General features: G+C 44.3%; 5 protein-coding genes across 5 annotated transcripts; 3 read left to right on the forward strand and 2 right to left on the reverse strand.

The window, feature by feature from the left end:
* Positions 1–219: 219 nt before the first annotated feature.
* On the reverse strand, positions 220–7232 carry LOC109483606 (mediator of RNA polymerase II transcription subunit 26-like). The gene is made up of 4 exons (XM_019786643.1): positions 6999–7232; positions 3881–3955; positions 3217–3378; positions 220–2580 (listed from the first exon to the last, which is right to left on the reverse strand). Exons 1-4 carry the CDS (start codon positions 7185–7187, stop codon positions 1117–1119), a joined length of 1890 nt encoding a protein of 629 aa, XP_019642202.1. The 5' UTR covers positions 7188–7232; the 3' UTR covers positions 220–1116.
* A 1732-nt stretch (positions 7233–8964) lies between these two features.
* Positions 8965–10611, forward strand: LOC109483516. Its single transcript, XM_019786548.1, has 2 exons — positions 8965–9107; positions 9749–10611. Exons 1-2 carry the CDS (start codon positions 8975–8977, stop codon positions 10609–10611), a joined length of 996 nt encoding a protein of 331 aa, XP_019642107.1. The 5' UTR covers positions 8965–8974.
* Positions 10612–12186: 1575 nt separating this feature from the next.
* LOC109483626 lies at positions 12187–13706 on the forward strand. The gene is made up of 2 exons (XM_019786666.1): positions 12187–12331; positions 12827–13706. Exons 1-2 carry the CDS (start codon positions 12199–12201, stop codon positions 13678–13680), a joined length of 987 nt encoding a protein of 328 aa, XP_019642225.1. The 5' UTR covers positions 12187–12198; the 3' UTR covers positions 13681–13706.
* A 921-nt stretch (positions 13707–14627) lies between these two features.
* On the forward strand, positions 14628–17549 carry LOC109483534. The gene is made up of 3 exons (XM_019786567.1): positions 14628–14699; positions 15066–15206; positions 16013–17549. The coding sequence occupies exons 2-3, from the start codon at positions 15083–15085 to the stop codon at positions 16843–16845; spliced, it is 957 nt and encodes a 318-aa protein (XP_019642126.1). The 5' UTR covers positions 14628–14699; positions 15066–15082; the 3' UTR covers positions 16846–17549.
* A 149-nt stretch (positions 17550–17698) lies between these two features.
* LOC109483622 lies at positions 17699–20268 on the reverse strand. The gene is made up of 3 exons (XM_019786661.1): positions 20096–20268; positions 19276–19416; positions 17699–18873 (listed from the first exon to the last, which is right to left on the reverse strand). Exons 2-3 carry the CDS (start codon positions 19397–19399, stop codon positions 18041–18043), a joined length of 957 nt encoding a protein of 318 aa, XP_019642220.1. The 5' UTR covers positions 19400–19416; positions 20096–20268; the 3' UTR covers positions 17699–18040.
* Between the last annotated feature and the right edge of the window lie 2146 nt (positions 20269–22414).

Here is a 22414-nt window from a genome sequence, read left to right on the forward strand (position 1 = left end):
CCCTTAGCAGCCAGAAGGTTAAGCTGTATCCAAAATACTTTTTCTTACCAGCACCATTTCTTTGCCACTGCATTACTTGTGCATGCTGTATTTTTTTGGCAGAATTGTTGAGCTAAGCCTACTAAAGTCATACTACCGGTAACCATATAATATCTGCATAGCCTTTTCCAACACTAAACAAGAAGAAACCACAGAACACAATACAACACTTCCAACTTGTACAACAAAACTCATGTGTATTGCATTTGCATACTTTGTTTTCTTTACAACTGTACATTTCAGTTTGCATTTCTGACCAAGATATAGAAAAAACAAACAAAAAAACTCTAGGTAGATGTACAGAGAAGTTAAACTTAGAAAGGAATGTGAATTCATAGTAACTTTTGCAGCATCAGATACAGAACTAGTTGTATTAAACATTTCCATGAAAGCGAATAGAAAATGCCGTCACAAAATCACACAGAAGTGCAGCTTACAGTGTGGGAATGCATAGCATACAATTTGTAAATCCTTTGACAGTTTTTTTCTGTGCCTAGATAAAGAAACAAGACATCATTTTCAAAAGAAATACTGACTGAAGTGGAATATAAATTTAACACTTTGGTGGGGTTGAAAAAAAAAACATCTGGAAAGTAGTATCCACAAATTGGAACAAGGCATCATTTAGCCGACAGATAAAGGAGATATAAAAGAAGATACCAGAATGTCTTACATATGTGAAAATGTAACAACTTCTGATAAAGACGAGAGTAAAGTTACAGCACCTCATTGTATGTAAGTTATCCAAAAACTGTGAACAATTACAAAGAAACTTTTCTTTCCAGGCATTGACTTTGGATTCGTGATTGCTATTTGTAAAATAAAACAAGAAAATATAGTCCCGGTGTATTTCACATTTTAGAACCCTGTCCATTGTAAATTTTGTAAATGTATAATGTTGTATTTCTATAGGCACATGACAAGAGAGAGAGTGGTACAGAAAAGTCTAAACAAGTTGGAAGAACAGTGGCAACAAATGTTCTCTCTATTCACTTAAATAACTCTTCTCACTTTTACCATTTGTACCACAACGTCATCATCATATAAATATCTACTGTACAAAATATTTCACAGTTTCTAGTCTAGTATGACATAAGGCAGAACTTGTAACACCCCGTCTTCGAATGAGTCTTTCTCGCAGCATTCGGTCCAGTCTCTCCAGTCCCCATTGTCGTCAAAACAGCCGCTAACGCCCGGCCACTTTTCACTACTCAGTCTCTGTAAGTCTTCGTCGGAAACCGGGCGATCCACCCCTGGTCTCGGCTCGCCTTCTGTCGCTTTGATCAGCTCGAGCGCCCGTTGTCGCTTCAGTTCTCGCTCCTTAGCAGCCTCGTCTGTGATTGGTTTAGATATACTGTGCGACTTGCCCGCTGCCATTGGCTGATGCAAGTCATGTGACAGTCCCGGAAACCCTGGCCGCCCCGCCGCCGACAAGTTGGGCACGAAATCGCGGTCGTACGAAACTGAAACCGTCACCGCGGGACTCTGCGGCACGTTGGGCACGATTTGTCGGGTCACCGGGTCGAAGGTCAAAGACCGCTGTTTCAGCTTGACCCTCTTGGCAGGTTTGACCTCTGAACTTTCCTCCGGAGATTCCTCAACCAGCTCGTTGTTCTTCGACTTGTCCTTCTTCTTGGAAGATTTGGACTTTTTCTTACCTTCCGTTTTCTCACCGGATGTTTGTGAACCGGAAAGTTCTGAAGCACCAAAAGTTTCTGACGTACTGGACAGCCGGACTTTGACTGGGGATACGGAGCTGCTTTGTACTAGAGTGGAGGAGGGTGGGGACAGTTCTTCCTCTTTTTTCGTGTCCACTCTGTCTCTGTTTGCTAACTCTGTCGGCGCGGCTAAACTGGGAGGCGGTCTGGGAGACCCAACACTGGCACTTGTAACGTTCGCGGGGAGGGACTTCGTTGACGTGAGATCGGGGGTAGGTGGGGGGGTGTCAAACGTATTGCTGTCGTGTAACAACTGTAACTGTCCACTGGGTACAAACTGAACAGGGCTAGCAGTTTTCCTCACACTTCCCACAGGACTAGACGTTTTCCTCGGGCCTCCAATGGGACTAGAGGTGGTTTTTCGTAAGCTTGCGACAGGGCTGGATGTCTTTCTTAAGCTTCCAGCTACCGCAGGGCTACCAGGAGCGAGTTTTCTTACCCCCAGTGCAGGACTGTTGGATCGAGCTTTGGTACTGGCTATAGCGGGGCTTCCAGGTCTCCTTTCTGCGAAGGCGGGACTCTGCGGTTTTCTGTTTAAGGAGGCTGCGGGGCTGTGGTTTCTTCTAGAGGTGGGGAGAGGGCTGGGGACTGGGCTGTCACGGTCGCGAGGGAGACCATTGATTGCGACAGACGAAGCTTGGCTTGGTGTCGCCGGTCGCTTGGGTTTGGGTCCCTCGTCGGTGTCGGTGCTGAGTTTTCTTCGCTTGCGGTTGGCGGAATTTGTTTTCTCTAGGACTGCGCTGGAGCCGGAGCTGGAGCCGGGGCGAGCCTCGGTCGGCTTGGCGGGGAGCTTGGGGGAGATTCCCGGCCGTGTCATGGCGATCTGGGAGGATAAAAGAGGTTTGGAATTTTGTAAAGTTGACATATAAAGATATACCCACTAAAAAGTCAAGCTATACATGTAGATAAAGCATTGCTAAAGTGGAAAAAACAGCAGTAACATATCTTTCAAAAAGGCAAAACATATACTGATCTGAGTCAATATGCACAGACAGAGGCAGATTTTAAAAAATAGATACAAAATCTGTCTCTTCTACAAGTTGGATCGCTAATTGTTATCTTCAGAAGGATCCTCTATTTAGGAAGAAGGAATTTAAGGGATTTAAGAGAAGGAATGTCCATCAAGAATTCCATGAACCCATATCTCAACTTTATCAAGAATTTCTTTAAAAAGTCAACATCCAAGTAACCACACATTCAGGTGCTACAATTTCTGAATCTGATCTGTTCCTGAATTGGACAGCCAGCATAACCACCATTTGGAACAACATACCAGCTTGAATGTTCTAATAATGAGGACCAGAAAGGATGGCAGAATTGTGTGGACTGTCAGACTGTCCCTACAGCTGATGAGCTAGGGGTCTGAGAGAGAGAGAGAGAGAGAGAGAGAGAGAGAGACAGAGAGAGAGAGACAGAGAGAGAAAGAGACAGAGAGAGAGAGAGATTATTTCAAACCTACCTTGGGACTGATTCCCTGGTTGCTAGGCGTGTCTGGTGCCTGGATGTCCCCGGCGATGATGAGCTTCTGCCAGATCCTGACCAGCTGCTTGAGCCGCTTGGCCAGGTCAGCGTTGTTCGTCTTACGCCGGACATCGTTCACGTACTTCCCCAGACGCGTCTTCTGCAGGAACACGGTGCAAAAAGGTTTAACGAAATTAGCTTGATACGTCGGTGAAGGTTAGACATCCAGGTAATACGATATGCCAAAAAACAGTCACTCAGGCAACTGGATATGAACAGAAGCCTAAGTTTACGTGTTGATAGTTTGTGCTTATAAACCTGCCTTTCTCCTGCAAGTCTCTAGTGTCACTGACGAAAGGTAGTGGATACTACCTGAAATCATATCCAGTTGCTTGAGTAACTGTACTTGACAAAATTAGTAGATGTATGTGGATTTCTATTTGCTGTATTGAAAGGAAAAATGGCAATGGTTTTTGAACAGTTTTTAGTATGACCCATACTTTTTAAATTCTGAGCAGTGCAGGTAAAACATGTCTAGTGTAGGTAATTTTCCATGTTACCTGCACCAGTGCAGGCATACAGAAAAAAGGATGTCAAGGCCTGTTGAGTGAGAATCCAAACACTAACACTTGTGACAGTCACATGTTCAGGACTGTTCTTACCTCCAGGGCATCCTTTGTCATCGTGGTCTTCTCCAGAGCACTGACCACCTCCAACACTCCCTCCATGTCAACAATCTGGAGAGACAAACAAACATAACACTTTAGAAATCCATTCAACAACATCATGCAGCAGTTACACTTAACAGTGACCACCTCCCACACTCCCTCCATGTGAACAATCTAGACTAGAGAGACAAACAAATGAATGTAACTCTTCAGAAATCTGTTTACATAATTCTACAGTCAAACTCAAAGTGATCACTGCAATTTGCCATTCCAAGTGTCCACATGACACATATCTTCGTATGTGATTTTGACTTTCAAATTCATTCATTGTCATCTCAGGGTGCAAATTCATGCATCTAGAAGGAACTAATCTCCAAGCAGATCCTATGGTGGCAAGATGAGGGGTGAAGAAGAAAAGCCTTGCCACCATAGGATCTGATTGGAGATTAGAGGCGACCCCTCACTTAGCTCCATATCATGTACCATATACCAGTCTTGTCTTCACCATGTGTGGCCCAGGTCTTTCAAATTAACCAAGAAGCTGGTAGAACATTTCCATATGACTCATAGCAAGAAGGTCTGCTGCAGCATAACCAAACAGCAGTGACTCAAGTGTATCTATTAGTAGTTCAAATTTGTACTAAATTCACCTAAAACATATCAGCTAGCATGAGAAAAATGATTATGATAAACTGATAAACCCTCATGTAAAGTTTGGACGAGTAACTGTAAGCCTACACTTTACATGTATGTCTTACAAGTTACATGAAAGGCCTTCTAACATACAACAGATTCACAGAACACATGGAACCCTGGTTCCAATATTCTAAAGAATCTAATCTGCAAAAGCCTGCTCATAGAGGCATTCCATAGATATTTCAACAGTTGATGCAACAATTTGGATGTAGTGCAGAGCTCTACCATTTGCAGAATTAATAGATCTAACTTGCAATTTGCCATTCCATGATTTGATAGTCGCCCTATGTGGCAGAGACTGCCATTCTCAAATAGGACTATTCAGTGATAACCGAAGCTGTAGAGCTGATTTTGCCATGGTTAATACAATTCTGTATCTGTATCTGTATCTGTATAGCCGGTATAACCGCCTTTCGGCGTAACACACCAGCTTCTGTATCTGTATAGCCGGTATAACCGCCTTTCGGCGTAACACACCAGCTTCTGTATCTGTATAGCCGGTATAACCGCCCTTCGGCGTAACACACCAGCTTCTGTATCTGTATAGCCGGTATAACCGCCTTTCGGCGTAACACACCAGCTTCTGTATCTGTATAGCCGGTATAACCGCCTTTCGGCGTAACACACCAGCTTACAAGGTAGAATAATACATAATACAAAATCAAGCAAGCAACTTGACAAATTTTGTATCTATCTGTATCTGTATAGCCGGTATAACCGCCCTTCGGTGTAACACACCAGCTTCGCAGGCACACGGCGCAGCAGCAGCTGGCTACATTACACGATCGACTTATTACACCTAACCCTTGAACATCTAACCCTAGACATTGTTTAAAGCTATCTAATGATAAAGCCCCTACTGTACTTGGTGACAGCGAGTTCCACTCTGCGATAGTTCTAGGAAAGAATGAATTCAAAGAGTCAGACGTTTTCGATTTCAGATAGCATCCACTGTCTTTCTTCAGTGACTGAGAATGACAAAGAAATTTACGACTGGTTTTGATTAGAACCTGCATGCGATTCACACATGCATACAACAGTGCACCGCCCAATGGCAAACAGCAAATCAACCATGTTTTGTGGACCAGTTGTTGAGTCATGGATTAGAGTCAGTTTAACAAAAGCTAGGTGAGAAATCCTAATGAAAGACTTCCAGATGTGTATTGTATAGTATCCCTAGCCTCTACCAGGCTTCAGAAGTGGCTGGAAAGAGTAGAAATTAGAGTAGAAATTGTCCAAATAGTCGCTCAGAAAACATGCCAGGGGAGTTGGTCTACAAGAGGAGTACAGTTAGCCTCTTAGCTTCAGAGGTGGCTGGAAAAAGTAGAAATTGGCCAACTACTACTTGAACTAGACAGATAACATGCCAGGGGAGTTGGTCTGCTAAAGGAGCACATTTTGCCGGCTCAGGATAGACTATTGTGAATACTACACTGGCAACATTACACAAATAGACAAATAAATAAAATGCAAGAATGTCTAATTTAGACATAGCTGTCTACACTACAGAGTAAATACTTTGGTTTTCATTAACAATGGAACTAAGGCCTCTACCATGTGACTAAACTGCCAAGGTTCTAGATACTATAAATTCTGGAGAACTGTTTATACTTTGAAAATGATAATTTCTTCCTGTTGGTTAACCAACTTCTTGTTCTCAAAAAATTGATGGATGTAAAAATTATTCACAGCTGGCCTCTTTGAAGCAAAGAAGCCAGCTGAAGGAAGAATGATTTTTTTCCTCATAAAACGAGTGCAGAATTCATTAATATCTCGAATAAACCCAGTACAGTTTTTTAGGGTTCTGATCTAATAATTACGACATTTAAGCTAAGTCAATTTCTAGATATCTCTCTATAGTTAGACGACTATACAGCTGAAATTACAGATACGATTCGTATTTGGGAAGGGGGTACAAAAATTAAATCAAATCGCATAAACAAGTTCCTTGGAAACCAAAGACCGATTTACCAAACAGAGAATTTATAAAAACCTGAAATCCTAAGAGCTAGGCAAACACACACATGTGGCAAATTATCAAGCTCCAAAATATATTCCCATCGCATGTCTTATGCCCCCCTCCCCACTCGAACACTGGCGATAACAGAAATGTTCGTACAACTAACGTAACCCGTCCAAAATACTGCAATAATTATCGCGGAAGACGGCGTTTTGTTTACATATTTTCCGCATGAGATGAGGAACTTCTAATCTGGAATTTGAGGGCGAAATGGAGCTTGATTTCTTCGAAATGTTTGACAAAACGGGTGGAAGAAGGAGCGAAACACACTAGGGCGGCAATCTAGCCATGGCGGACGTGACGAAAAAAAAAGAGGGAGAATCTCGCTCGAAACCAAGCAAACTCTTTCCCCGTTTTCCACGATAAAACAACGCCTAGACGCAAAAATTTCCTCACGTTGGCATCCTGGTCGATCGCCCGTAGCAGCCTATTCTTGATTTGATGCGGATTGGAGTTCATGGGGCCCGGCAGAGGCGACTTTTGCGGGACCGTTTTCTCGTCCGTGCCGATCAGCGGCCGACATAACGCACCACTGGTACCCCGGCCCTCCCACCATCCCTCACTCCAGAATATTATGGGATGCATGGCAGCATATTATGGGCTGGAATGACGTCTTCCTGACGTCATGCCGGCAGCCCATAATATGCGTCCCAGAGGTCAAACTGGGTCAACTGGGCACGTCATTTGTAGGTATCGGACCGCAGTTTCCTTTACAATTTCGTAGGTAGGTGCAACGGGAAACGACGTCGACGTAAAGCCGAGCTAGTATCCTACCTGCCGACATAGTATACCGAAAATGCGCGGCGGGAAATTCAAATTTGGTGCATATGTGAATAAAGAGTCAACTTCAAAGCAAGGGCATTCTTTTAATATATCCTCAGTGGTCAAAGTCAAAATCTCAACTTTATTGCACAGCCCCAATTGTAACATGTACAATGTATGGCAAGTACTTGAACGTTACTAAATATCAAAACTAATAACGCCCACAATGCCATTGCCTATATAAAAATGCAAACCCTAACTCAGTATGAGATCGAGAAAACCTAAAGAACATGCGAAACGAATGGAGGAACAACAAGTTGCATGTATTTACAGACATCTTTGCCTTTCGTTAATATTTAACTTTCTAAGTTTCTTCGTGAGTTGTTCTTATCAGGGTTCAGCAACCTTTGTACTGAAAAGTGGGTCAACACGTGTTCCAACAGGTGGGCACCTGTCCCAACAAGTGAGACACGTGAAGAAACAATGAAAGAACAAATACCTGTCCCTTGTACTGAACAAACAGTTTTTTCAATCCTACGAAACGGACATCAGTTCTTCTTGTTCTTGTTTGGATACTGCACAACACCCCTAGATATATTGGGGTAAAATGTGCAGGGGAGATCAGTGATCTTAGATGAACAACTGATAATAAACCACCATCAAAATGGTGATAAAGAGAAGAAAGATCTCAGAGAAAAGCCAAGTGGGACTCAGTTGGGAAGAAACTAGACATTAACGGTAGACCTAAGGGATGGAAAATTTTATTGACGCTGGTATTAAAATTCAGGAAATCATAGTGAAAGAAAGCACTACGCTATGAATACATCTCATAGGGCATATGACAACATCATCAAAATTAAAAAGTATGAATTGCTGAGTCACGAAAGTAAATAAACATCATTAGCACGTTTGCAAACTTTGCTAAGTGCTGGTCTAATCATTAACAACTGGCCGAAGAAAATTAGTGATAAAACGTCGTTTCTTAGGCGACCAGAACTGTCACCTTGTGAAAGGCTATTATGTAAGAATTACAAAACGACCACGTGCCAGACTCAATATATAAAGGCGTGCCACATAACAACCAACGCATTTCAGCCGAAGAGTACGTGGATAAGTGCTCGGAAACCAAGACGCTAACCTACGCAGACAAATGGTGAGTTAAACACGCTTATTCTAGGCCTATTGATTTGCTGATACAATCCACAATATGCAAGCTCTCAAAACAAGCCTCTGCCGCTATCTTCTGACATAGTCACATAACTCCTGTCGTAACTACCTAGCTCAGTGCCTTAATGGTCAATTAGCTAGTTGCATTGAGCAATTCCATCAAAAAACTACAAATCATGAGATGACGCTCCATGTGTGTATCTATGTCTCTACCCTTGCATGATGCGTCTACAACTGAAAATACTGAATCATTGCTTCCATGCCAGTACTAATTGGTTTTTAAATTACCAGGATCTGGGCATATATTATGTACTGTACCTACACCGTTAGGCCGCAGAGAATTTTGGTCGGTATTACCCATGGCCAGAGCAATCATTGCAGCGGAAATTCGCTCCTTTGACCACTTCTTTACTGCTGATATCCCACAGGCTTTGGACACTACGATGACGATGGAGGAAGACAAAGACCAGCCGCCCAGACACAAGCCTCTGGGCATCCTGCTGATCTTCTTCGCCTGGTTAACCTACGTCATCAGGCTGGTGTTCGGCTGGCTCAACCTCTCGAGCGCGATTCCTGGTGAGTTAAGTCTGTATCTGTATCTGTATAGCCGGTATAACCGCCTTTCGGCGTAACACACCAGCTTAAGTCGATGAGCTATCAAAGCAATCATTAACTCATGGTACTGCTGGATCTCTACCAGAGTGTCATGGTACATTTATATTTCTAGATTTAGTTGAGCCAGCTGACTAAAACATCTATATCTGATACGTACTTACAACTGTGACTATTTGAAAAAGGAATCGTAAAGTGTTCAAAGCCCCCAATAGTTTGATCTCTAAGCAGATCCTACGGTGGCAAGGCAGTATCCACTGACCAATATTGCCTTGCCCATCGTAGGATCTGCTTGGAGATTCAGAACTGCAACGAGCAAGTCTTTACTTTACCAAAAATCTGCAAACGTTTAGATGGTGTGAATTGATATCTTACAACTTTACAGAAGATTCGTTGACAGGGGTAGCAACCTTTTCTTTACTCATCCGCCACTCTTTTTCATCATCACTAATGACGAAGAAGAGTGATGGATGTTACTCGAAACGTCCGGAAGTAATCTCCATCCTTTGCCCAGTACGTAGTAGAGTTTAAAATTAGAATTCTACGAGTATTGTTGACCTGGATGTCTAACCATCACCAAAGTAACCTTTTCATTCCTTTCCCAGGTCTGTTCGCCTTCCGGACCGGCGGCGGCAACATGACGTTCCAGTTCCCGAACGAGATCGTCCCCGCTCCCTGGGTCTTCATCGGTGTCTGGCAGATCATCTACGCCTGGGGCATCCTCTGGCTCATCTACGTCACAATCTGCATCTGCCGCAAAAACTCCCGCGGATATTTCTACGTCACTCCCGAACTCTTCCCGACCTCCTTCTACGTCGCCTGGTGCCTCAACAACATCCTCATCATCTTCTGGATATTCCTGGATGATGCGAAGGAACGTATAGGGGCCTGCATGCTTCTCGCTCTCATCGCTCTCACCCTCTACTACCAACTGTATGTCTCGTATTGTAGAATGGACCAGAACGGACTATGGTTGACAGAAAACGCGCCCGTCGACCTGTGGCTCATTCGCGCTCTGGTTCACAACGGGCTGGCCATCTACGCTACCTGGGTCACCATCGCTACTCTCCTGAGCTTCGGCGCGATCCTTACCTACGACAGCGGCTACGACAATGAAGATACATCCACTGGCATGTTAACCTTACTGTCAATCGTCATTCTTGTGTGGTTCGTCCTGGAGAATTTCACGGCGTTGGAGCGGTTCTGCCGCTACACGCTGGTGCCGTACGTGGTGGTGGTGGTCGCGCTGGCCGGGCTCGTCGACAAGTACATCACGTTCACCGGCAGCCTGGAGCCGAGGAACGCCGTCTTCGCCTGCGTGTTGCTAGGCGTGGCCTCCTTGGTGCTAGTGGCACGCTTCTCATTGGTCATCTGGCGTCACGTGACGCAGCCCCTGTACGTCAACACTATGAAGACGATGTCCGTAAAGAAGTCCCAAGTTAACGGCGGGTTCTCTACAGAGCTTTAAGTCTTGTGATCATATTGATTGCAACTTTTCGTCCCACCAAAAATGACTAGGACTTTAAATCATTGTAATGTAATTTTGATGTTCTGTTAAGGCTCTCTAGCCTGAAGATAATGCCATAGATGTCTTAATTAAAAGTAATACTAGTAGTTTATAGTCTATGCTTGTTAGGCACGATATAGATTTTAGGTTCTAATTATGTTTCCTTGTGTGTTTGTCATTGTACATTTTCTTGAGTACCCGGCCTGGTAGAGAAACTAGATTCCTGTTGCCGACTCCTTACAGCTTTTCTGTTGTTTTTAAATTGGTAAAGCCAAATAAATAAAAAAAATATGTACATGGTTGTAGATGTGTATGTGTCATAGTATCATAGATGGATTTATATGTGGAAACATGTAAGTAGAAAGATGAGAACGAATGAATAAATTTGATGATGAGTGACATACGCTAGAAACAGTCTGAGGATCTTTTTTTCTCAACGACGAGGTCAGGGGACAGAAATCTGTGTACGGACAAGTGCTAAAAGTAGGTCAACACGTGCTCCTTTGAACAGGTAAGGCACCTGTCCTAAAAGGCCTTGAACACACGTGTACAGGTAAGACAGGTAGAACACAAAGAATAAGAACCTGTGTATGTAGTGGTCGTTTGTACCGAACAAACATTTCACAAATCTTAGCAAACTACCTCATTGAGCTTGGTTTAACAGAATAATAAACCACCATCTTTTCTAATCAATAAACCATGACGGAAGAAAGAGACGATTTGAAAGATCTTGAAAAGATGGGCACAGTTGGTAAGGAACTACAATATGAGCAGTGGATTGAGGGAGTGAGAAAACGTCTAATACGTACACGTCACTTTACATTTTGGTAAATTCAAGAAATCATAGTAAACTAACTTACGAAACATCAGTCAATACCATTAGAACATGTGTAAACTTTGCTCGGGCGTGGAGGTTTGGTTTTCAACCACCTAGAAAGTAAATAATAAACAGAGCTGTCTTGACAAGGGCCGTTACATCATAATTACCAAACAATGGCCTGTTTACCGAGGGACAGTATATAAAGGGCTGCGACACAGCAACCGGTACATGCCAGCTGAAGTGAACGTGAATAGCGCTTAGAAACCAAGAAGCTAAACTTCGCAGGCAAAATGGTGAGTCAACTACGCTTATTCTAGTACAAATTGATTTGGATCAAACCTGTAGACGCATTCTCTATTAGAAGACACCCCATGTTTGTATCTCTGCCATAGATCCTTCTGTCTAAAACCGACCGAACAAAAATGTCTTATCTTATCGGCCGTTATGATAAACATGGTCTGATTCACTGCTCAGAAGAGAAGTGAACCAACGAAAAGAACTCTGCAACAGACCTGAGTAAGCTTACAGATGTCCTATGTGGCAGAGACTGGTAGTTCTTTTTTAACTTTTCGAAGCTGTAGGGCTGATATCAATTAGAATTTAGTCATGGTCAATATTGACTGAAGAAGGCCTTATTGTATGGGTATATTGCTGAGCAATCATTGTAGCGTGATGATCCTTTAACCACCTCTTTACTGCTTATAATCCCACAGGCTCTGGACGCTGCGATGACGATGGAGGAAGACAAAGACCAGCCGCCCAGACACAAGCCTCTGGGCATCCTGCTGATCGTCTTCGCCTGGTTAACCTACGTCATCAGGCTGTTTTTCGGCTACGCTCGGCAAAACAACTGGATTCCAGGTGAGTTAAGGCGATGAGCTGACGAAGCAATCAGATAACTACATGTAGGTACCGCAGTTATAGTGTAGAAGAGTAGAAGTCCTTTCCAATTGGTATTACCTACATGTAATTAGATTCGTAAATCTTCAAGCAGATTCTCTGGTGGGAGTAAAGTCTATATATATAGGCCACCTGTACTGACCATTGGCCACCTGTAACCATTTGCCGCCCTCGGGTGGCGTATTTGATATTGCCTGGCCTTGCAGCCACGCAAAGATCTAACCTCCAAGCAGATCATACGGTGGCAAGGCAGTATCCATTGGCCTTCGATGGCTAATGGCCACTCCTCTAGCCAATGGATACTGCCTGACCATCGTAAGATCTGCTTGCTTGGAGATTAACAAGGATCTGCTCGGAGATTCGCAATACCTTAAGCTTTCCAATAAGCCAATGAATACTTACGCTTAAGTTACTTCTGTCAACAAGGACTTCATATTGTTCTATTCTATTCTACAGGACTGTTCGTCACCACGGTTGGCAACACGTCCCGCTGGTTCCCGAACGAGATCGTCCCTGCTTCCTGGGTGTTCGACATCTGGTTGGTCATCTACGGCTGGGGCTTCCTGTGGCTCATCTACGTCACCATCTGCATCTGCCGTAAGACCCCCCTCGGGTATTTCTACGTCAATCCCGAGCTGTTTCCAAACCGCTTCTACGTCATCTGGCTCATCAACAACTTCCTGATTCTCTCTTGGACCTTCCTGAATGACTCGCTGGAGCGTGTGGGCGCCTGCATGCTTCTCTTTCTCATCGCGCTCACTCTCTACTACATGTTGTACATTTCCTACCGTCGCGTGGACCAGAACGGACCCTGGCTGACTGAAAACGCCCCAGCTGACCTCTGGCTCATTCGCCTGTTCGTTCACAACGGGCTCGCCATCTACGCCACCTGGGTCACCATCGCTACTCTTCTGAGTTTCGGCCTAGTCCTCACCTACGAGAGCGGCTACGACAACGAGGATACGTCCACTGGCATGCTGGGTTTGCTGTTGGCAATAGTCCTGGTCTGGTTCGTCCTGGAGAATTTCACTGCGTTGGAGCGGTTCTGCCGCTACACGCTGGTGCCGTACGTGGTGGTGGTGGTCGCGCTGGCCGGGCTCGTCGACAAGTACATCACGTTCACCGGCAGCCTGGAGCGGAGGAACGCCGTCTTCGCCTGCGTGTTGCTAGGCGTGGCCTCCTTGGTGCTGGTGGCTCGCTTCTCATTGGTCACCTGGCGTCACGTGACGCAGCCGCTGTACGTGAAAGCCGTCAGGACGACGTCGATAAAGAAGACCGAGCAAAATGGCGGGTTCACAAATGAGCTTTAAGTGTTGTGATCACATTGCTTACAAATTTTCATGCCTCCAAAATTAACCCAAAATTTTAAAGTCATTTTACTGTAACTATAAGTTTTTGCGAAAACCATATAATCTGCATATGACGATAATGCCATAGATAATGTGTCTTAATGAAAAGTCAAGAATCTATGCTTGTTAGGCCCGACTTGTTAGATGCATGTATCATAGCGTCATGGATAAACATATAGAGAGATACAAGTTGGTATAAAGAGGATGAGTCAATAATTTTGTGTCTACACGTCAGAAACCTGACTGTGTATGTTGTTCTTTTATATATCATTGTGCGTTGTAATTTCTACGCAGCAATTGCAAAAGAGTATATGTGCATGGTGTTTGAAATAAAGTTTTGGAAATAATTTGTACTCCTGTTCTGTCGAAATCGCTTCTATTAATGCAAGACCACTGTGGCGTACACTGTAGCCTCTATGGATACCTGAAGCCAATACCTTCGCAAACCTAACAGGGAAGCGTATGACAAAAGCCGAATCACCGTGGCATCCTTTCTGTCCATTCGGATCGGACTTTGAGCTAAGACATTTTGTTACCTAACATTACGTCATATCGTTATGCAAGGATGACTTGTATGGACTGTTCCATAATAAACCTTCAGAATGCGGAGATCTCAACATTTTTCATCTTCACCATCAACCGACTGTTTTACATAACAACTTAACGTTTCCATTTTTCATAGTGGCATCATCTTCGAGTCATAACATGCATATATTAATTGTATCCATTCTCAAAGGATTCTGATTCTTTTTTCTGTGAAAAGAACCCCCACACCTCATAGCTGAATGGGCGGTCCTGTAAACATTGCTACCTGTATGTGTACGTACATTGTAAACAATTCACACGCTGCAACACGTGAGTTTTGTCAAATCTAGGCCAGGTTAGGGACCAGGTACCCCCGTGTTTCGCACGTAGTCGGCGTCGGTTGCAGCACACAGAGAGTTCGGCGAGCTTTTCAGATCTGAAGTCCTTTCTGTAAGGTAAGCTCAGCTAAGTCTTCTACCCGCATGGCAGTTTCACATTACAATGTGCAAAAATGTCTAGGATCTGAAGGATAAAATCCCCCAGGCTTTATCTCTATTTCTGAGCCTCTTTTAGCTAGTTACTTTGAGCTTCCAAACCAGCAAAACAATTCGTTGTCAGCAGGTTAACGACATCAAATTGAGGGCTTTGGCAAGAAAAAAAATCCTGTGCTGTGATGGTTGTCGGTAGTCTTTGTCAACGTCGCGGTTTTGTCGTAGCCTTGCCGAACATATCGCACGACAGACGCACTGCATATCCGAAAAGCGTATGTTGCAAAAATGTTGCATTTTAAAGTTGCAAAACGACGTTCTAATGTTCTACAGATTACTCCATCGTCACCATGGACACCATGAAGTCAGGGTTCCAGCACCAGCCCGCCAAAATCGCCATGATTGCGGGAGCCTGGGTCTCCTACATCATCATGGTCATCTTTAACGCCATTTCCGCCAGCGGGATCGACAGAAGTATGTTGGATTAACGTTATTTCATTAGAGTAATGGTTTGGCTATTAAAGAGGCCTCTCCCTTTTGTTTTAACGAATGAGTAAGGTGTACAAGATGTCTTCTTTACAATTGAGGAATACGTTGAGAGGCAATACTGTCCAAGTATCCGCCAATTAATTTTCATGATTCCAAACTCTGCCAGGCCAGAAGAGGCTGGAAAGTGTAAAAAAAGTAGAAATTGGCCAAATAGACAGATAACCTGCCAATTTGCCAAATGTACTCCTTTAGCGGACCAATCCTCCTGGCATGTTATCTGCCCTTTTGCCAATTTCTACTCTTTCCAGGGGCTTCTGAAGCCCGGTAGAGGCTAGGTGTTTACCTGCTCCTGTTCACCTGGTTGTCCCTGACCTCCTGGTGACCCCTGTCCACTCATCTGGGCCAGGACTCACGTGGAGTCGGATAATTTTATTACCAGCACATCAAACAACCCCCACGCCCAGTCATTGTTTGTCTGGCTTCAAGCTTTGTTTGTTAGTACGTGCTCTCCAAGCAGATCCTACGATGGCAAGGCAATATCCAGTGGCTTGAGGAGTGGCCATTAGCCAACGTATAAGTAGGATCATGCTTGGAAATAACTGTTTGCAACTACGCCATGAGTAATTGTACTTAATGACAACGAGCCCTATCTAAATCTACTTCATAGATAGTTTTTAATAGAACGAAAGCTTGAATACCTGAATCCTGGACTTGTAAACAGCTTCTAAACTGGTAGCAATATAGTTCCCGTCCTGTTGGTCATTTTCCCTTGCGTCTTGCCTTCTCCGTAGATCTGTTCAACAGCACCCAGCGTCAGATATCCGACAGGTACTACAACGACTTCGTCCCTGCGGGTTGGACCTTCTCAATCTGGGGCTTCATCTACGCCTGGAACGCGCTGTGGCTCCTCTACGTCAGTTCAACCATCTTCAGGAAGACCGACCAGGGCTACGTGTACATCGTGGCCGATCTGCTGCCCTGGTACTTCTTCGCCGCCTGGTACCTCAACAACATCGTCAACGTCATCTGGCTGTTCGTCTTCGACTTAGAGTTGCTCATAGCGTCTGTTGTAGTCGTATCTCTTGTCCCTTTTACTCTGTACATCTGCATGATTGCCTCGTATCGTCAGGTGGACAGGCGCGGCGTGTGGTTGACGGAGAATCTGCCGGTAGATCTCTGGCTCACTCGCGCGTTTGTCCACAACGGGTTGGCCATCTACGCCACTTGGACAACCATCGCCACCATTCTCGGTCTCGGCATCGCTCTCATCTACCCGGGCGGGCTCGACAACACCGACGTCTGCACTGCCATGTTTGCCCTTCTCCTGTTCGAAGTTCTGGTCTGGTTTGCCCTTGAGAACTTCGTCCTTGACCGCTTCTGTCGCTACACCCTGGTGACCTGGGTGGTTGTGATCATGGCGCTTGTCGGGAGCCTGGTGGAGCATTGGGGGCCGGAGAAGAGGAACAGCATCTTTACGGCTGTTCTCCTGGGCCTGGCCTTGTTCCTCTTCCTGGTTCGCATCTGCCTTGTTGTCTATCGCCACTGCAAACACCCCCTGTACAAGAAGCACATCTTTCCCAGTACGGTAGAGGGTAAAAGCAACGGCACTTTCTCCATGACTTAGCTTTCATTCCCACTGGATCTCTATCTCCAAATGTTCTTCTGTAGCTATCCTTTTTCGCACATTCAAAATTCAATGGAATTCATTGTAGAAATTGATGTTCAAGCATTCGACCAAATTCTTTAGGTCATTATTCTACCTATCATTAATATTGAAAAATTGTTGCAGTTCCCTGTGTGTCAATTGTTAAAGATTTAATTCATTGTTGTATATATTACAATATTTAATATATACCTTAAGTATGATTATGTTGCTTCATTGCATGTGCACATAACAAGCCATATAACGATATGAATTTGTACACTAGCGACAACTGATACCATTTCAGTGTTTTCAATCTTTGGACATAATAATGACTGTGACACTCATAATGATGTGATGCTGTTTTGTTATCAAATGTGCTGTGTCGTTTTCCATTGAATGACTCTGTTGCAATTGTTATTGATGTTACTACCTAACCCAGATGTGTGTTAATGCAAATGGCCTACAGGCCTACCTACCTACCTATTTAGGTAGCTAGATAGTAGGTAGGTTAAAAAGTACATAGTTGTACTCATATATTTGTTGCAATTGTTATGAGAAAGTAAATGTATAAAATCTCTGTATACTTGAAAGGAAAGGTCCAAAATTATGGTCGTCAATCTACCTGTATGTCTTTATCAATATAGCTTTTGTATACTCATGTGCAGATCACAATAAATACACTGAACTCATGACGTTTGATTGTTGTTTTTCTTTGGGGTGATATCAGGATAGTTGATATCGAGGTATTTTTTATAGATCAGCAATATGTACTTACTAGTATTACTTATTAGTGTGGTATATACATAGATAAAAATCAGATAGCATAGTCAAATAATCTCAGTAATTTTATTGCAGAATATCGCTATCAAATTGAATACAAAACATCACAGCTTGTGCTACCTACATACATGTAAGTGGTTTGATATAAACCAATGAAGATATAATATAATACAGGTAATTACGCATACAGTATATATATAGAGATATACAGAAACACTACAAATGACGATGAACGTTAATTTGTGTTAATACTGTTGAAAAAGTTATAGAGCACATCTTGCTTTACAATACGATCAAAGGAAACATCCCAGGAAACTTCAAACTCTCCTATCATAAAATAGAAAGTGAGTGAGTGAGTGAGTGAGTGAGTGAGTGAGTGAGTGAGCGAGTGAATCTAGGTCATGTTAAAAGTGCCGTTGTTCTTGCCCTGTTCTGTAGTGGGCAGCACGAATTTCTTATACAGGGGGTTCTTGAAGTGTCGATACACGACAAGACAGAGGCGGATGGTGAACAGGAAAGCCACCAGGCCAATGAGAATAGCCGTAAAGATGCTGTTCCTTTTCTGGGGCCCCCAGTGCTCCACCAGGCTACCGGTCAGAGCCACAATCACAACAACCCAGATGATCAAGTTGTAGCGACAGTAGCGGTCGAGAACGAAGTTCTCCAGAACATACCAGACCAGGCACTCGACCAGAAGAACAGCGATCAGGCCGGTCACGACATCTGTGTTGTCGTAGCCACCGGCATAGATAAGAGCAATGCCGAAGTTTAGAAGGGTTGCGATAGTTGTCCAGGTGGCATAGATGGCCAGGCCATTGTGGACAAACGCACGGGTGAGCCAGAGATCAACAGGAGAGTTCTCTGTTAACCACACGCCGCGCCTGTCCACTTCACGATAGGAGGCGAAAAGACAGATGTAGAGAGTGAAGGGGATAAGAGCGAGGACGCAGGCAGAAGCTACGAGATGTTCATTGTCGAAAACGAAGAGCCAGGTGACGTTGCAGGCTTGGTTGATGTACCAGGAAACGAAGAAGTACCAAGGCAGCAGATCGGCCACGATGTACACGTAGCCCTCGGACGTCTTGCGGAAGATGGTGGTGGTGACGTAGAGGAGCCACAGCGCGGTCCACGCATAGATAAACCCCCAGATTGAGAATGTCCAGCCGGCGGGGACCAAGTCGTTGTAGTACTTGTCTGATAGTTCACCTTGTGTGCTGTTAAACAGGCCTATGGGAAAGGCAAAGCGGGGAAATGGTGTTAGGACAGGTATTAACAATCAGAATGCACTAAGAAATATTACATTAACTTCTTCTTCTTGGCTTGGCTTCGTCTCCGAAGATATTAACTATATCAACTAGTTACTAGGAAAATGAGCGACACGTATGTTTCTCTATTCTCATGCAGAAACAGTTTGTTGTTTTCATTTTCACACACACACACACACACACACACACACACACACACACACACACACACACACACACAAAGGTCGAAATAGCTCGTGCAATTCTGGACGGGGCACTTCTATCAGTCTTTCACCCACTGCGTTCATAGTCGCGTCACATATTTTGCCGTGAGTTCACGCGTCCTGAGCATATAGGTCAGATCTACAAAGAAAACGTTGCCTACCTTTGCTGGCTCCGCTGGCTGACAGCGCGTTGAAGGTGATGCAGACGAAGAAGGCGAGCCAGGCGCCGAGGATCATGAGGATCTTGACCGGCTGGTGCTGGAACCCTGACTTTGAGGTTTCCATGGTTACTGTGACGTAATCTGTAGAGAACCAAAAGGTGGGGAAGATAATTACATGTCCTTTGGCTATAGGGTGGTGAGGTCCGGTGGGGAGCAGTTAAAATCTGACTTTTGCAAGATCTCTGGCAGTTTAGCCCTGTGCGAATTCTGGTGAGATATTCTTTGTAATATGGGTAGATAACTCACACAGGACCACACAGTAACATGTTGCACTGACTCCTTGCAGATTTCTTTGGTGTCGAGGCACTATCAAATTGGTCACGTTCACCAGTTACTACTGGCCCCCGTAGAGTGGGCAAATGGCAACTAGAAGTGGCCATATCGGCAGTGCCTTGCCTCGGAAGGAATCTGCTTGGAGATAACATGTTTACTACAACCATTCAGTAAACAAACCTGCTGGTTTGTTTTGCTAGCCTCGCCTACTTAGGCTGGGTGCGGCTATAATTACCTATAGTTATTCCATTCCGCAAAGATGACCGAAGCTTTTGAACACGCATCTTGAGGTCACTGTGGGAAGTGGACCGGAAAACAGTGACAGATATACGGTACTGCTTCTTGAATATTAAATGATAAAACGTCGGGAGTATAGGTCGAGTTACTTACACCAACGAAGGAGGTCCTTGCTTACGATGAGCAACAACAGTTGGAAAGCTACTCAAGTGGACACACAGCGAGTGACCACACTTAAAACTTGTCTTACCGTTGCTTGTAGATCTGCTGACACCTGTTGGATTGACGTGGACGATCCTGGTTCTTTCTGCCGAGTCTAGTCGTTGAAAAGACGCTAAAGTTAGCCGTAGGAACGTTCTATTCTGTGCGAGCCAGTAGTGCGTGTCCTGACTTGCGACCTCTCGTGTTGCTGTTTGACCCTCTTGAAAGTGATATGTAGGACGGGACGCGCGGCAGTTCCCGATGCTTAGGGACTGTTCCACTCACAAAAAGGGGTCAGGGTTTCTAATCGTAAACTAAAGAGGAACTTTGTCGCCTTTATGGCGAATATGGGTTGTAAACGTTTACCAAGATGGGACAATAAACTGTTTGACGGTGTTTACTATCGTTGTATTAAACAATTCGAATGCCTGCCCCTCCCCCCCGAAAATTTTAATAGAACAGTCCATTGTGGTGTTTCTTGCATAAGTCAATTACGTAATTGTTACACAACATGATAAATGCCTTGGTCGGGTCAATGAACGAAATGACAACAACACCACCGGCCAAGGCCATGTGTTACAAAACCACCGTCCAAGGCCATTGCCTTTATATAAACCTTCCTTGATTCAACCAGATATATTCGTTATAACAATGATAATCTTACATGTAGGACATATGCTAACGAACGGACAAGCCTCATTTGTTAGGGAGACCAACCGCCTTGTGGCAACACACATTGATTGTAAAGGGCCCCGGTAGTGGGGGATTTTTTAGGCCACACACAGGTAGAGAAAGTGGAGCAAACAAGACCTTTCACGGCCAGTTTACTCATGACAAGCTACTAATAAAGATTGACAAATTGTGTAAGTTGTAACTTTTCAATGGCCCTTTAGGTCAGTTTACACTTTTTTTGCTTCCAGAGGATAGACGGCGATAACCCCCTTGATAGGACCAAGGAGTTGGTCTAGTGCTAGTCAAACACTAGCCTCTACCAGGCTTCGGAAATCGGACAAATAGAGAGATAGCATGCCAGGGGAGTATGTCTGCTGGAGAGAACAGTTTGCCGCTGTGGGATGCGGCAAAATGTACTCTCTAGCGCACCAACAACCTCGGCATGTTATCTCTCTTAGTCTCTATTTGGACGATTTCTGCTCTTTGCAGCCGCCTCCTGAAGCCTGGTAGAGGCTAGACAAACACATGCGTCAACATGTGAGACTTTCCGCGTGTTTACACACGTGGCAAATGTGGGGCATCGCCCTTAAGTTTAATGATATGCACGAAACCTTATTAGACAACCCTACTTTCTATAGGGGTGTCAGACTACTCTTCTTCAAAATGAAAAGCAAAGAAGTCTTTAAAATTGTCTTTTGTGTTATTTCTATAAGTCAGAAATTTCCTAATCACAAATATTTCCGTTCAACGTCGTTGGTACGTTCCTTTTTTTCGCCCTCCTGCATTAAAGGCAGACAAGGACTGACCCATTACACAATGGTGACATCATGAGGGGGGTTGTTGTGTAACTGTCGTCTGTCGAAGGCGTGTTCATGTTTTCATGTTACACAACTGGTCAAGAATCAGCTAAGACAGAGCGCACAGACTGACTCGGAGGGTAGCACGATCCAAGTGTACACAAGAAGGTGAGCAAATAGTTAAATACTTTGATCCTTAAATTTGGATGTGACAAGTATTTGCACAGTGCTATGTAGATGAACGTTGTGTGTGTGTCTCGTGTATCATGTCTTCATAGAGGAAATCTGTGCATCAGTGTATGAATAAGTATATGTATAGATATCATGTAACAATGGGGGGTTTGTAGGCGCTACGGTCAAACCATCCCCTCATGCATTTGCCTGAGTATTAAAAGATTCGTGACAGCATGAATTGCGTACCCTCTCGCGGCCTCAAACTAGCCTGGTGTCCAGCCTTGTTAGCGGATCTTGGGGAGCGGACCAAAGCTAACAAGGCTGGACTTCAGGCTAGCCCCAAACTACCCTCCTTTTTCGGGAGAAGACGCCCGGAATAGAATAACAAAAGAAGAGATGCTTGTGGTGTAGCCAGTAGAGGTAGCATTGTTTACCTCAAGTCAACGTGCGTGGCGTCTCAGATTCTCCCATATCTGTTGTGCGCAAAGCTATACACATGCTGCCTCTACTTTCTGTGCATTGTCATCAGTAAAAAAATTGGCCTGGATTCCACACTCGTTAGGTGTGTGTACGCTTGGACCATTTTCTTGTCCCAAATAATCAGGCTAACGACCGAGCCGCACCGATTGACGCCCGGCAGGTATTTTCCGAGGACAAAAGTCACCGCCCAAAAGTAGGTCAACCACCTGTTGGAACATGTGAGGCACTGAGGCTAGCAGAAGGGG

Source organism: Branchiostoma belcheri, unplaced genomic scaffold (assembly GCF_001625305.1).
Source record: "Branchiostoma belcheri isolate BF01 breed outbred unplaced genomic scaffold, Haploidv18h27 scaffold65, whole genome shotgun sequence".
NCBI classification, from domain to species: domain Eukaryota; kingdom Metazoa; phylum Chordata; class Leptocardii; order Amphioxiformes; family Branchiostomatidae; genus Branchiostoma; species Branchiostoma belcheri.